Source organism: Macrobrachium nipponense, chromosome 32 (genome assembly GCF_015104395.2).
Source record: "Macrobrachium nipponense isolate FS-2020 chromosome 32, ASM1510439v2, whole genome shotgun sequence".
Lineage (NCBI taxonomy): Eukaryota > Metazoa > Arthropoda > Malacostraca > Decapoda > Palaemonidae > Macrobrachium > Macrobrachium nipponense.
Window position 1 is genome coordinate 61391988 of NC_061094.1, and position 16980 is coordinate 61408967.

The 16980-nt window shown below is 33.5% G+C and overlaps 2 protein-coding genes across 2 annotated transcripts; both read left to right on the top strand.

Moving 5' to 3' along the window:
* The first annotated feature begins 1846 nt into the window (after positions 1–1846).
* On the top strand, positions 1847–11282 carry LOC135207549 (conserved oligomeric Golgi complex subunit 7-like). Its single transcript, XM_064239380.1, has 16 exons — positions 1847–1998; positions 2822–2911; positions 3137–3217; positions 3915–4019; positions 4522–4653; positions 4767–4950; positions 5194–5387; positions 6330–6549; positions 6708–6833; positions 6950–7050; positions 7840–8008; positions 8454–8624; positions 9543–9745; positions 10493–10602; positions 10809–10963; positions 11088–11282. Exons 1-16 carry the CDS (start codon positions 1996–1998, stop codon positions 11258–11260), a joined length of 2217 nt encoding a protein of 738 aa, XP_064095450.1. The 5' UTR covers positions 1847–1995; the 3' UTR covers positions 11261–11282.
* Positions 11283–12117: 835 nt separating this feature from the next.
* LOC135207442 (zinc finger BED domain-containing protein 5-like) lies at positions 12118–12858 on the top strand. Its single transcript, XM_064239168.1, has one exon. It carries the CDS (start codon positions 12118–12120, stop codon positions 12856–12858), a length of 741 nt encoding a protein of 246 aa, XP_064095238.1.
* Positions 12859–16980: the final 4122 nt, after the last annotated feature.

Genomic DNA, 16980 nt, shown 5'->3' on the forward strand with positions numbered 1-16980 from the left:
TTTTGATACATAGAGAACCATTTCAACGTAAATTCAGCATTTATAGGAAACCGACCAACAACTTAACTTATGTTCATTTCTTCTCAGGCCACCATCTTAATATAAAAATATCAATTTTTTCCTCTATGTTTTTACGAGCATTGCACATTGTCAGTCCATAATATTTGGATCAAGAAATTGAATACATAAGAAAAATAGGGAAAGATTTATGCTATCCTTCACATATATTAGATATTTGTTATAATAAAGCCCACATAAAGTTTTATAGTGTAAGTAACACGCAGAAAGAAAATTCTAAGGACATTCTCAGTTTGCCTTATTTTAACGGATTTGAAACCATTAAATCATTGTTAAAAGCTTTTAATGTCAACCTTGTTTTTTCTTATAATAACACACTAAAAGGAATGTTAATAAAAAATGGCCCCAGAGAAAGCAACAACATAATATATAAAATTCCATGTATGGATTGTCCCTCATTTTATCTCGGACAGTCTAGCAAAGGCCTAGAAGTAAGGCTAAGCCAGCATAAATATTCTGTAAAAACTGGGCTAACATCTAATGCAATATTCATTTATTTAAGTGAAAACAACCACCGAATAAATTGGGTTGGTAGTTCAGTAATTGCAAGGTCAAGAGATGTCTTATCACGAAATCTTTTAGAATCTGCTTTAATACAACTTACTTTTCATTGTAATTTCAATGTTAGTCGTGGCCTTTTTCATTTAGACCCTTGTATTTGTAACATGTTTAAGAATGACCTCAAAGATATAATTACTGACTTAAATAAAAATCAGTTGCCTTAGAGTTATCTTTGTTGTAATGTATGTCTGACATGTATTGTGAATATGGTTTTGTTTACCAAGTTCTGAATAGCTGTCACCTATAATCCTTTAATTGTCTTGTCCTTGTATCTGAGATGATTATCTTAAACCTTTAATTGCACCCATTGTTTATGCTTGTTTGGGAAGGTTTCTCATCTTCCAGGTGTGTCGGATTCTAGGTACTAATGTCTTTATAATCCCTATCTGTCAGTTATACGAATCTTCTTGTATTGTCTTTTGCCTCATTTATGTTAGTTTCTTTATTTATGGATTTATCACGTTCCTAACTTTCGTGATTCAGTTATACATATATATACATTCATATATATATATATATATATATATATATATATATATATATATATATATATATAAATTACTTTATTCATTAAAAAAATGAAGACGCTGATACTGTTATTAGAATTATCCTGTTATGTTCCAAGGTTCAAAAGGTAATGACCCCCTTTGAAAATATGCATTACAGTTAATACCAGGAACGTTAAGCAACATAGTAATGACCAGAAAAGGTTGTTAAATAACTTAGTACCTGTCTGACTGCAGGATATTAGTTTACGATTAATTACCAGTAACGCGGACGCAGCTGGCAATTCTCTGCCATCTTTAGAAAAAGATAATTTAAAATTTGTATTGTACCACCACAAACGTCATTGTTCTGATTTAGACCAGCTAGACATTATGGTATACTGATTCTGGCTAAGATTTTCAGGTACTTGAATCAATCGTTGCATTTATTGTGCCAGACATCTAAGCAAATCTATATATGTTATTTAAACCTTTCAGTAATGTGTGATGTATATTAAGCACTGACATTAGTCCAGTATATAGCATACTCCAACATTCTGCACTTTGCAACGTAAATGAGTTCGCTATAGTAAAGATGTGAAATTATTCAGTTAAACAGTCATATAGGGTAGATATTCCCTGCTGAAAATAACTGACATATCCAAGCAATTAAATCAAGGAACTCATGTCAAAATAAAGGAAAACATGATAAGGAGCCGTTACAGTTTAGCCATACGATGATTACTACTACTATAACCACTGCTGACATGTCAAGTCGATGTCGCTTCTGGCCAAACGTCGATCTCGGAATCCAGTTGAAGATAAGTGATCACTTCTCTGAGAGGCTGGAGTGATTTAAATTGCTGTTAAAATGGTAAGGAAACAATTAATTTTATGAGTTAAAGACGTTTAACATAACTAACTTATCATGTTCTACCGGTACGATAGTTTCATGCGAGGTAACCTAACCTAGGTTAGGTAGCTAGCTACCTGGTATCGTTGGTTACGGCAGGGAACTTGGCCTCTGGTTAAGGTTACAAGAATAGTAATAATTTTATAGTATTGCAATATTGTGGCATTAATTTGCTACTTGAAACGGATATAATCTTGACAGATTATTGTTACTGGCTTAGGCTATGCACCCAGTCACTGGGTAAGTAGCCTAACATTTTGTTTTCCTAGTAATTAACATACAAGTAGTTATTTAACATTTCCATTTGAGATTATGACAAACTTGAAGTAGCTTTTTCTGTCTAGTTATGGCAAGTTGCCTTCATAGCAGAGGTCCATGATATCACTTCAGAACTCTTAGCCTACCATCCAGTGCGAAGGCCTTGAAATGGGGCCTTATCAACATTTAGATCTTGAACAAGAAATACTGAAACTCCCTCTTTCTTCACTTTTGTTTCATGGAGTTCCAGAATCCTTTTTTTGAATTCTTGTTCCTAGCTTTAGCTTCTGCTGGTCTGCCTACAGAGTTGGGTTTGTGTATCTGGGAAAAATGCCAATCTTAAAATTTGTCATTTTTATTTGTAAGTAATGATTGTGATTGTTTGTGTGTAACGGTCTTTGATTTAGCTGTTAACATTTTTATTAGTCAGTCAGTAGTTTTTAGGAACACTGTCAGATAAGTAAACACTATTGATGTTTAATGTGATTTGTATCATCCAGACATATTATGATGGTTTGCTTTACAGGATCTCACTGCATTCTCTCAAGAGAGCTTTGACCCAAAGGACTGGATCAATAATGTTTTTCGCAGCCAGGAAGCTCAGCAGAATAGAGATGTAAGTGATAACTACTTTGCCAAACTGCAGTTTATGTTAAGCATTTTGTCCACCACAAGTGTATTCATGTACAAATTAAGACTTGTTTCTACATACTTCAAGTTTTCATTTAAGATTTGCTTTGATGTGCCATTTCAAAGCAATGGTATATATTAAGAAAATTACTTTTATTGTTTAACTAGAGTGGCATCATTGGTTTTACTTTTCCTATTTTTGAAATTTCAGCAATATGCTTCTTCTCTCGTGATGAGGCTCCAGCTTGCCATTCAAGAAGTAAATAATGCCTTAGAAGAGACTAGTCAACAGGTATTTATGATCATTTGTTCTTTTTTTAATATTAATTGGACTTTTCTAGCATTGTTTCTTGTTAGTAGATATTTACTCCAGGAAAGGATTCCAAGATATAATTTTTTCAGAACAAAATATATTTGTTCAGTGAAAATTCATCATATGGCATAAGTAGGATGGCATAATACATGTTAGGTATCCCTCAGGCCTATAGTAAGTAATAGAATCATTTTTTGCGTAGTCTGATTAGCAAGGACATAAAATATGGTCAGGAGGTTCACTATCTTAGTAAAATTACGTACCTGCAAGGGGTTAGTATTAGAAAAAATGACTTGAAAGGAGACAAGCTTATAAATGCTGCAGGCGAGTTTTACTATTAGAATGTTATTAATTTTCATCAAGATTTCATTGTGCCATATTTATTTATTTATTTATTCATGAGTGAGATTATCTACATTGATGTGTCTCATAATTTTGTGTGTGTTGCACTTTGCTTATTTGGTCATTGTAAAGATGAATGTTTCATGAATTAGATGACTGAAAAATATTTCTTCTGCAGTTATTATCAGAAGTAAATGTTCTAAATTTTGCTTTGCAAACTTAATTTTTATGGAATGGCAGCTTTTTATTTTTATTTTCAATAATATAGTCTTTTCATTTCCTTATTATAATACCTCTTTAGATATGTATAGCACTCATGAATGAATATTGGCAGGTGGTTGGAAGTTTGCCGCGTGTGCTCAGGGATATTGAATCACTGGGACATGAAGTTGCTGTTCTTAAAAACCAGATGAACAGTGTGCGTCAGGATATAGAGAAGGTAAGTTGTAACGATATTTCTTCTTAGTAAGATTATTACTTTTACCTGCTATAACTAAGTATATGTTGCCAGTTGGATCAGATATACCGTAAATGTGTTATATGGATGTTATATGGACACTTGACCCATGTGAGCACTACCTATCAAGCGAGGGTCCAGCACAACGGTATCCATGAAACTATGGTAGTAGCTTAGATCCAAGTCAATATACTTGCATTGAGGTATTTCTCAAAATGAAGATAAACTTTTGTGCTGATGTGCAAAAGGATCTTGTAAATTAAAGGATTTTGGATGATACAAAATGAAAATTCTTCTAGATTGTTTTGGTAGCATGGGTATATTTGTTTGAATAAATATTGCATAGTGTTTGTTTGTTAGTCTTTTTATATTGACCAACACAGGTGCTTTTAGGATCTGTTAGTTGAAATAAAAGATAACTCATTAATGAGATAAGTATGCATTATTCTATTATTTCATCTTTTTGAAACCATATTTTTGACAGGTGGAACAAAATACAGCAGCCAGTATGCAGACATTGGTTAAGCTTGACACTGTTAAAGGGCGTATTGTAGCCTCATCACAGGCACTAAGAGAAGCTGATAATTGGAGCACTCTCACTACTGATATTGAAGAGGTAATTTCCTGAATTATTACTGAATACTGTTTTCCAATTTTTATAAAAGACCTTTTTATTTCATAGATTTTAATAAATAATTTTCTTTTATGTTTTCTTTTGTAATGAAATAGGTAATGGACAGTGGGGATATAGATGCCATTGCTGGTAAATTGGTGGCTCTTCAGAATTGCCTCGGGATATTAACACATGCCCCAGATTATGAAGAACGTGTGGCCCACTTGGAAAGCTTGAAAGTTCGACTAGAAGCTCAGGCTAGTCCACATATTGTTGCAGCTTTTCAACAACATAATCTAGGTAATTTACTCTGTCATTTCATAGCTTAGATCCTGGTTATGTGCTGGATAATGGAAAAGTACGGAGGATTAATGATAGCCAATTTGCCAATTGGAAGGACTAAGATGCACCATAATTGTGTCAGTTTTTCTCTTTGATCATTGTAAGTTCATGATAATTATACAATAGCATTTAATGAAAAGGAAATAGGACTTTCACTTACTCTCTGTATGATTTGCATTGCCTTCCTTATTGATTTTTCAGATGAGTCTATGAAATATGCCAGGATGCTCAAGTCACTGGGTCGAGTAAGTGAGCTGGAAAGCTATTATCACAAATGTGAAATAGGGCAGTTAGGCATCATATGGCGTGGAGGCTTTGAAGGTTCCCAGTTAAGTGGGCCTCCAGCTTGGCTGGAGTCATTTTACGATAAGCTTGGAGCTCTTATATCTCAACAGGTCTGTATTATGTCATAAGTGTATAAGAATTTGTTTACTGGCGTCATGTCAGGGAGTTGTCCAAGATTTGTGCATGTTCTTTTTGTACAAACATCAGCAGATCGACCAAAATATGAAAAGATAAAACTGAAAGTTGTAATAGCTGGTATATTAGATGAAAATCTTCTCATTTTTAACTCCTTTAGAATCAAAATAAGCCTAACAATATTTTTTTTAATATATTAATAGAGTCATGTGAAATTAGAATTTGACTGTATACTATTTTGTACAAGGAAACCCAGATTGTACATGACTATGTTTACTTGGCATGAAAAATTGGTTTTTGGATTGCACTAATTTCATTTAAAAATGCTGTATGTATCTATTAAAGTGCAGTTAAAGGTGTTCAGAGGCAAGGTAGTCTTATAGTGTTTAGTTTTGCATGTCATATTACGTGTAGCATTATCAAGTCTAAATGATATCATATGCGCTATATTTACAGTATATTAATTTATACTACTAATGTGTCAAGTTTGTTTTATATAGTGTATATATATTTTAGTAGTGAGTCAAAATTTTGAGCCAAATTTGAAATTTGAATATTAAAAAGGTCCTTTTGGCATTTCTTTTATATTATTAGAATTTCGGCCTATATTTTTATTCCATGGTGTGTCTGTTTATGTGTAAAATAAATTGCAATAATCAGATGGACTTAGTGCTCCTAACTTTGGAGGTCAGCTTAATTGACAAATGTAGGACTAAACAGGAATTGTACCTCAGAATTTTAAGGGTCAACTTATGTTCCCCATCCAGTCAAGATAATTGTCACTCAGTTATATTTGGGAGTATTCTATGATATATATTCGTTTTGAAATTATTAAATTGCAGGTTTATACTTTTGCATCTTTGAACCTTCAAACTTTCTCTCATTTAGATTATTCATATACGGTTCCCTTTTTCCAGCTGAGGTGGTGTGGCCAAGTCTTTGAAGGATCAGATCCAAATTTCCTTCTGAGTCAGTTAGCAGCATCAACTTTAAGTACACTGGATCCTCCAATCATGCAAGTCATTGCTGCCTCTGCAAAACAGCAAGAAGAACCACTGGCTTTTCTCATAAAAGTGAAAGTAGCTGGTGATAATTTTCTTAGAGACTTTGAGTCCACTGTTGGTACGGCAAAGGCAGGTAGGTTCTATTGCTTTTCAGTTACAGGTGGATTCATAACATGGTGATTCAAAGTTATTATGATATTGTAAAGAGATTTTATGTATTCGTTTGTTTTTTCATAAATTCCAGTGTTATGAATAAGGTCAGGCTGCTGATTGACACTTCAAATATTTCAGGTCAAGTTGAATTTAGTCAGTCGCAACGAATAGTTACACAAGCTGTGTACTCTCCTCTCCAAGAACAAGTAGCTAAGTATCAAGAATATGAAGAAGCTCTCTTGCTTTCTCATCTTATATCAGCTGGTAATATATGTAAAGTTTAATGTTTTTGTATTATACTTTGGAAGTTTTTGTATCATAGAATAGTTTTATTAATATTTGCTCCAATTAGAATATAAACCTTTATCTTTACATTTCAGATATTGTGAAGCATGATTTGGCTGAAACTCTTCATGGGCTGAGAGAGTACTGTAGTAAACTAAGTAACCAGGCTGATGCTGCAGCAGGAAGATGCTTACAGGTAGGATATTTGTCAATTAATCTGTTTTTTGCTTCATGACAAAAGGATATTTAAATTTTTGGATATAACAAACATCATACATTTTAAAAGATTCAATTCCTACCAGTACAGTTTCTTTATTATGGTCTTATTCTTTTCAAGCTTCTTGGCATAGGGCCAGAAGAATGAGAAAAGTTTGACCTTACTGTATTAAGTAAAGGAAAAGGATTACTACAATGTAGAAATTGTACAGCAATAAGGCTGCCTTACAATGCTATAAAATTATCTGAGAAGGTGCTACAGGTAAAGGATGATAACAGCTATTAGATAAATTGGCACTTTTTTTATAATGAGGAAATTACAGGAAAGTACTACAGTTTCAACTGTTGGTTTCTTATTACCTATACATATAGAAATTTGGTTGTGAAAATATACCCTCTTAATTGTTTCACTTCCTTGACTGGTAATAGATGGATTTGTAAACAAGTAGCTGTGTCTACAAGACATGGAAACTATGTATTTTGAAAATATATATCTATTTTCATGCTGGCTAAGAACTGAGCAGTTTATTAATAAATTTTTTTGTCTTGTTGGATCATCTACAGAACTTTTTGTTTATTGTGATAACTTTTGATAATAGTTTCTTTCTTATATTACAAACCTTTACAAGTAATTAAGCATAATATTTCTTTACGAGAGATATTAGGCTGGGTTTTATGTGCTCAGACTTATTAAAAAAGTATATAATCCTCCAGGGAAAGCCTTGTGTTTGGTCATAAAAAGCAAAACCTCTTTAATTTGTTGTTTCAGTTAACTAATGGTTGGAGTTTCCCTGATCTAACTGGAGCATTAGTGATCTACTTGGAACAGTTCACAAGCAGATTAGCTCAGACAGCCAGATACGTTGAAAAACAGAAAGCATCAATTACTGATGACTGGACAGTATTCACAACGTGTCTGAACCTTATACAAGCTGCAGGTAAATTAAAGATATGTGTACTTTATAGTTTATAGGACAGAGCCGATATCTACAGATATTCCGCAAAAATTAATATGTTTAGGAAAAAGCTCCTCTTGTATGTTAACCAAATATGGTAGTTATTTTACTGTTGTGAGGTTACAGCCATCATAAGACTGATTGTTTGTAAATTTTGTTGACATAATTCCAGCTGAGCACTAATTAGTAAATATTACACTTGTAAACTTACTGTATTTGTCCAGTTGTGTCCCAGTTGTTAGTTTTTACTAGCTTGTAGAGCTTTTAAACATTAAAAGATATAATTAGTACATTAAATTATATGGACTTTGTACACAATGAATCTTGTGACCACTGAGACTATACTTTAGGCTGGTTGTTTCAAGTAGGGCAATTTTGACTTTGAAAATGTTTGTTTTATGAATAACATTTCTTGATTATTTTCCAGGTGAATTAGTGATGGCAGTAGACAGCATAGAGCATTCATTAGCAACAATATTTACAAATGCAGCCTCAAAATTTGTCTGGGAAGCAGCAACGCCATTTTCAGTGACACCGGACTTACTTCTCTCCAGAGAGCGAGTCCAGGTTTTGAAAAAACTTGTGACAAAGGTTGTAGGTATGTGATGGCTAATTGCCAGATTTTTGATGAATTTTCTTATTCAGAGTCCTTTTTTTTATAGGTATGGGCTCACTCCAGTTTCATAGGATGAGTCAGATTTATGTGGGATTTCATACTTCCATAAGAAGCCTTTTCTAGTGTTTGTGAGGCTCTTGCAATTGTGAGAAAGTACCCTATCTAGAATTTAGGTGCTTGTTTAGTTTTATGCTTTGTAGTAGTAATATATCATTGTGTATAGATTAGAATTGTGAATCATAATTTTTTTCACTTCAAACCCATTACTCTTACGTAGCCAATTTGCACATTTGGGTGTATACTATCCCTAACACTCCATTGCAAATACAATAAAAAAAAAAGGCATACTACTGCCTGTATTGAACTGTAGGTGCTTGCTTCAATAAAACTTAATCACCTGATCCTTTTTTTCTTTTAAAAGTGGTAGTATGTGTTTGAGATTTGTGCATAGTGCAGGAATAGGCGATGTTAAAAGTTTGAATTTTTATTGAGAAAGTGTTGTTGCAAAATATATTAATATTTTAAAATAATTTTTAAATTATCAGTGATTCAATTGTTTGTAAGTTAACATTCACAGATATTGTGCTACATACATTTTAGCAGTTTGGCACCCATTGTTGTCAGAAGTGCACCCATTCTGTATAACTCATCTCTTTTGTAAATCTTTTTCTGTGTTAGTCATTGTTTGTGCAGTTTTAGTAGTATTTATATGATTTTTAATTGCTTTGTGTCTTCTGAAATAGTGTTATTTTGTAATAACTGATATTTTTTTATTATGACCTAGGTCTAGAAATACTTTGGCATTCATTGGCATGTATTGGCACATCTTTATATGGGACAGGAATAATGTTTCAACTCAAATGACAAATTAAGTTAAATACACCTTGTGTTTATCATCAGATGAAGATGGGCGCCTTCTTGAGAGCAGTTTAACTCAAGCACAAGAGCAGTGTCAGTGTAGTGTAGAAGCAGCACTTCATACAATCATGAATCCTGTGTCGACCCAGTTAGCCGCTGTTCCAGACCTCCCTGCCTGGAATTCACGTCAGGGAGCGACTGCTCATCTGTCATTCTCATTTTCTCCTCAAGAATACATCACTCAGGTAAAATTTATATGATGTGTTTAGCTGTTTTAATGTGCATATAGCAGAAAGGTTCAGATAAATGATTTTCAAGAATTTTTCTTTCACTCCTGGTTGCATTGTCGGTGATCTCTTTTGAGAGACTAAAATAGTCATGAAATAGTGTATGATTTCTGTTTAAGAATTGTGATTAATATTTGTTGTATCTCCAGTTAGGATTACTAAACAGCCTGCTTCTGTTATATTTGTTATAAATCTCATGTTGTCTTACAACCTAGTAACACTTCTCAGACTGGCTCTTCCCACATTTACTGCTATACTTTGGAATTCTCAATCTGCTTTTGTGTATCCTGACTCTTATGACATGCCTTCCTTTAAAGTAAAGATATTTTGCATCCTCATTGATTAAACCTCAGCTTTCATCATTTTTCCATTTGGTTTGCTTCTTCTGTTGTGGTCTTTACCGTCCCTCCCAGAATATAACAAATAAAAAAATTTATGGTACACTTATTTTATTCCAAATTTTCTTGGAGGTTTTGTACCCTTGTGCTGATGTATTGTAGATTGACAAAAATACTTAGCTTGTACTGCACCATTTCCAAATTGTTATCTTAGATATATGTTATGATTCGTTGTGGTAAGTGCCGTATAAATATGTGGTTTGAATAAAATTACTTTCCCTACTGAAATATCAATGGCTACCAGCTGATTTTCTTGGAAATTATCCGTTTGACCTAATTTTAACTAAACCTTTTTGTTATCATCCAGATTGGGCAGTATTTGATGACACTTCCTCAGCACTTGGAGCCTCTCTTAGTCAATCACAGTCCAGCTCTCAACCGAGCTTTACAGGAAGCTAATACGTCCTCTGCTTCAAGGTAAGTTAACCCCCTTCTTTGTGACAGCAATTAATAAATTTGCAATGAAAGAATATTTCATAATTCAAGTTTAAGTTCTGTATCTTAAATCATGTCACTCATGATGTAATTTAATTATATTTGAATTATATTTATTATAGATATCAATCATTTATATTTTATCGAGTTTTCTTTGTAAAAATACCAATGTATGTTTTGCCTTTTAGCCCTGGGGGTCGTGTAGTTAGCGAGAGTGAAGTCAGTGCAGCAGATTTCCTCATAAATAGCGTAGGGCAGAACACCTGTAAGCTTTACACTGATGCCATCTTGAAGATCCCAGAAATATCTTCCTCAATGATCACACAGTTGACAACTGATATTGGTGAGTGTTTGGTCTATGACTGCGTAGATATTTTAATAAATGTTTTTGATAAATGTTTAATTATCAGGATTATATATGAATTATTCAAATCTAGCATCCTTAATATTTAATTTGTCTTCCCCAGACTACATTTGTAATATCTTGGAAGACTTGGGCGTAACCACATGCGATCCCCTTGACAAACTTAACGCTCTCCTCAAGGCTCCAGTGGACCAGTATTGGAAAATTGCACCAGGAAATAACCCAAGATTGATTGCAGCTGTAAGACAGATGAGGAATATTCCTGTACAGTCATAGTCTGAATAAAGAATTCACACTACGTAGATATTTTGTATAAAAAAAACAAAAAAAAATTGAGTGCATTTATTCAAGTAATCAAATGTATTTAGTAATTTTGGTTTTTGGAATTTTATTTGCTACTGATTGAAGTTAATCTATGACATTCCCTGTGGAGGGGTAGTGCCATCAGTGCACCTGATGCAGTACACTGTAGGCATTACTAAAGCTTCTTTGCAGTATCCCTTTGGCCCCTAACTGCAACCCCTTTCATTCCTTTTACTGTACCTCCATTCATATTATCTTTCTTCCGTATTACTTTACACCCTCCTAACAATTGTTTCTTAGTGCAAGTGTGAAGTTTTTCTGTTACACATTTAAAACATTTTTACTCTCAAGTCCCCCTTTCAGAGCCGAATGACCTCATATGGCCAAGGACATAAATTTCTTATTCCATTCTGCTCCATAGAGCAGTAAAATGAAAATTCACTATATTTACAGTTTGTTTAAATTATTATATAAGATGGTATTAAGACAATGTACAGTATGCCCATAAGTTTTTATATTTACATATATTTTCTGTTATTAATAAACACATTCCCAAAAAACCTTGTGATTTTAGATTGGACTCCATGCCTTTTTTTTATTAATCATTCAGACTTGGCTGAAGCTGTACTAACAATCCTCTAGATCAGTGGTTCTTAACCTGGGGGGCGCGCCCCCCTAGGGGGCCGTCAGTGATTTCCAGGGGGGACACGAGTCTCAGGTGATGAGAAGAAGTTTTTCCATTTATGGGTTATTTTCATGACAAGAGCATGGAATCTGAACATGAAGCCTTGCTTTTTCACACGAACGTACGATGGCTATCAAAAGGGAACATGCTTGGACGGCTTTATGAGCTACGAGAAGAAGTAGCAATATTTTTAGATTCACAGCAGAAGGCAGACTTTCATGACAATTTCCAATCTGAAGGCTTTCAGATAACTCTAGCTTACCTGGTGGACATTTTTGAAGCATTGAATGCTGTGAACCTTAAACTACAAGGGAAAAGCATCAACATCATCACGCACCATGACACCATTCGAGCCTTCATGGCCAAATTCGACCTCTGGAAATGTCGGGTTCAGCAGGGAAATGCAGCCAGTTTTAGGAACTTGGATTCTGCTCTCGCTGACAGTAACCTCGACTCTGACTTAAAGCAACAAATAATCACTCATTTAAGTGACTTGAAAGCAGAATTCATCAGATACTTCCCAGATATAGATGACAAGCGTGAAGCCTGGAAATTCATCAGGAACCCATTTCAATGTGAAGTAGCTGATGTTGCTGATGAAGTCCAAAAAGAGTTCCTAGAATTGAAGTTCAACTCTACAGCTAAAGAAGACTTCAAAGATATGGATTTAGAGACGTTCTGGATCAAATACCTTCCTGTTTACCCTCTGATCTCACATCAGGCTCTTCGGATTCTAACAATGTTTGGATCCACATATCTATGTGAAACTGCATTTTCCACGCTCGTTGCTATCAAAACCAAGTACAGAAACCGCCTGAACGTTGAAGGGGACTTACGATGTGCACTCTCAAGCATTCGACCACGTATTCAAGATCTGGTAGCTTAGAGCAGTGTCAAATATCTCTCTAATGTAATTCATGCTTAGTAATTTTCTTTTTAAATCTGGGAGTGAAATTTGTCTATAGATGCAAGGGGGACGTGGAGGGAAAGAGCTGTTCCCAGAGGGGGCGTGGTAGTAAAAAGGTTAAGAACCACTGCTCTAGATTCCTAGTTGCTTCACATGGAACAATGTAGATGAAAATATAGGTTTTATTTCCAATAACCCTGTGGCCTTGCCACAATGCTGTATGCCTTTTAATTTTCATACATTTCCTTGGGCCTCTTCCCACCTATACTACTCTGTTTTTTTCCATCTGTCCATCCACCTGTGGTGGTCGCGCATGGTAACACTGCGTCCCGGGCTTTAAATAGTTACGCTATGTCTAAGTTTTCGGTAAATAAAAGGATATCTGGGTGTACGTTTGCAACTGAAAAGTTTTTTAATAATTTACTGTATGAGAATTACACCTTTAATATTCGAAATAGGATATTATTTAAATCCCGGGACGCAGTGTTACCATGCGCAAACACCACAGGCAGATGGACAGATTGAAAAAAAAAAAAAAAAAAAAAACTGAGTATAGTGGGCAAATTTGCTATTGTTTTCTAGTTCTCGTTTAAGAACAAATCCCCTTGTTGAGCAATACGAGATTGTGACCACAAATAACAATGCCGACGAAAGTTAGACTTGTATTTTCTGGAATGTGTGAGAAATGAAGACATTTCCACAACAGGATGAATTCTTGAGAATCTCGCCCTTTTTCAAGGATTAATGATATAAATATTGTTAGGGTAAGTGTTTATAATGTGGTTATTGTTGCTACTATTGATTTTACTCTAATATTAAGGCTCTGATTTGCTTGCCCATCGTATGCGGCATCATGAAGATATATAAATCCTGATACCTTTTTTGGTCATAGGCAAAGGCAATGGTAGTTGCCAAGGAGATCGGAGCCAAAAAAATAATTAGCTATAGTATTTCAACATTTTGTATTTATGACTTGCTGAAGGTGCTTTGGCCTACAGAAGATCACTAGCATTAACATAACAAAGATATGTCAATCAAGATAATTCCTTTATAAATTACTTATACACCTAGTCTTGAGTACCGGTCATTTAGGCTAATTTGATAGACTTTGGGACACACTTGTTTAGGTCATGCCATTCATTTCTCATGGTAACATTAGTTAAACAACCTCATACAGGTTTGTGTAATCATAGAATGATAATGCTTAAGCTTTCAACATTAACATACCCCGCAGCAATACCTGTGTTAGATATTATAAAAAAAATATTTTTCAAATTACCAATTTAGTCTAGTTCAGTGGTCTTCAACCCTTTTTAATGCCGTCCACCGCTGGTGGTGATTAAGTAGAAGCTGTCCACCCCCAACCCAAAAAAAGTCTCATTAAAATTCTTACTTTTTTAATATCTAAAATCTGTTTTATATCTCATTTCTATGGCTATGTAAAGAGAAAAAAGCAGTAGGCGAGGTGGCAAACTCGATGTTACAACAGGTAAATATGTATTTGTAGTATGTATTTTAAGAAATATAGGAGGTGAGGATCTCGTCCATCCAGTAGTCCACCCTTAGACAGCTGTCCACCCGTCACTTAATCTCGTCCACAATGAGGTGGACTGTCCACCCAGGTTGAATAGCACTGGTCTAGTTTAATTTAGTTACCTCATATATACATTTTCTTAATTATGAGTTTCGTTTTCTGTCATAATTCTTGTCACATAAACTAGCGTAATCCTTAAAATGTCAAGTTGTGGTTATGATTTGGCTATTTTGAAAAAAAGTACATTTATATACTTCTGTACATGCACGCACACATCCATGATAATTATATATGGCTAAATATGTTTTGAATAATTGTACCTTAATTCCAAGTAGGATTTTATTTTGGCATTATAAAACTAAAGTGGCTGTGATATTGGTAATTCTTGAGCATAAAAGGTAGATTAATAATTTCTTTGTTCAAATAACCTTATAAATGAATTAATTAAGCCACAGAACTACAGATGGCCCCACACGTTTTCCAGTGACGCTTATACCTAATTTTTAACACCTTGTTTCGTCCTCCTTGTACTGCTTTTAGACTGAAACCTTCCAGAGCAACGTGGCCATCGGTGTTGCCGAAGTGCGGAATTTTCGTCTGCTATGCGGGATAAAAAGTCTACGGGCAAGCTATCCAAGTTTGTATGCCGATGCGGATTCCGCATCTGCATTTTCAGCAGCAATATCTTCATGGTGCATTCATGTAAATTTATCATATACAAATTGCAATATTTTTTTTTTACTAATAAAAAATTTCTCATTCAAATACAATATTATAAAAGATAAGACTCTTATCAGAATATGACGGTGATATGATTAATGTATATCTATCTGTTAATATATTATAAAATTATTTCCTATATGATTTAATGAGTTATATACTGATACATAAATGCTGTTATGCTTATTACAAACTTATCTGCAAATATATCTGGGACAAATAAGAAAGGAAAAAATAATACTTGTCTCATACATATATATATATATATATATATATATATATATATATATATATATATATATACATATATATATATATATATATATATATATATATATATATATATATATGCATACATATATATATATATATATATATATATATATATATATGTTTATATATACGTATATAGGTATATGTATATGTATGTATGTATGTATATATATACAGTGCATTGTATATAAATATATGTAATATAATGTATATAAATATGTAATATAGATATATACTGTATGAATGTATATATATGTATGTATGAATATATATATATATATATATATATATATATATATATATATATATACCTATATATATATATATATATATATATATATATATATATAATATATATATATATATATATATATATATATATATATATATATACATATATATATGTGTATATATAGTATACATATATATTATATATGTATATATATGTGTATATGTATTTGTATATATGTATATATAAATAAAATTTATATGCTTGCATATATATGTCTATATATGCATGTATGTATGTGTGTATAATAATAGATATATATATATATATATATATCTATATATATATGTATATTATATATATATATATAATATCTATATATATGATATATATACAGTAGTACCTCGAGATACAAAATTAATCCGTTCCGAGGCGGCCTTCGTATAATGAGTTTTTCGTATCTTGGAACACATTTTACATGTAAAATGGCTAATCCGTTCCAAGCCCTCCAAAAACACCCCATTAAATTTCATAATAAAGCTAAATTGACCTATAAACAATGAAATACTGCAACAATTTGGACCATTCATTACCTAAATTAAGAATAAAAATCCAAACCTGTAAATAAAGTGTATATTAGTGTACAAGAAATATTATTACTGTAACGTAAAATGTCGAAGCTTACCTTTCGAGTGAGGCTATCTCCGAAAGTGGCGGCAGAGGAGGAGGAGGAGGACAAACGGCAGATACGTACACTTAACTTTACGAAACACATAAAAAAATGTCAGAAAAACAAACTAAACTTTACAAAACACATTAACAAAACTGTAAAACTTAACTTTACAGAAAACTTAAAATAAAATTTATTTTGTCTTTTTTTGATTTTTACATTTTGTTTTACTTTTTTATAGTTTACGTAATTTCAATTTCTTCACCACCGAATGGATGCCAGTCCGTTTACGGAATTTTTCGAAACACCCATGAGAAGCCTTGAACTCTGGGGTTGCCGTTGATGTCCCCTCTCCGCCGTCGTCTTTGGCTTGGGCAATCAAATCGCCGAAAATAGCGCTGGCCTTCTGGCAGATTGCCGTCTCGGTTATCGTATCACCATCGATTTCTTTGTCCTCGATCCATACAAGAAGCAGCCTTTCCATTTCATTATGCACATGGCTCCTCTTGTTGGACAAAATAGTGACGCCCTTGGAAGGTGTAGCTGCTTTGATGGCTTCCTTCTGCTTAAGGATGGTGCCTATCGTCGACGGATTTCGGCCGTATTCCTTAGCGATCACACTCAACCGCAAGCCAGGTTCATACTTTTTTATTATCTCCATTTTTGTCTCCATAG

Bases quoted from the DNA above. Each gene is read 5' to 3' on its own strand.
- LOC135207549 (XM_064239380.1), top strand. The intron at 4,020-4,521 runs GTAAGTTGTAAC...TATTTTTGACAG, and splicing joins TGCGTCAGGATATAGAGAAG to GTGGAACAAAATACAGCAGC. The intron at 9,746-10,492 runs GTAAAATTTATA...GTTATCATCCAG, and splicing joins CTCAAGAATACATCACTCAG to ATTGGGCAGTATTTGATGAC.
- LOC135207442 (XM_064239168.1), top strand. From the start codon at position 12,118: ATGCTTGGACGGCTTTATGAGCTACGAGAAGAAGTAGCAATATTTTTA.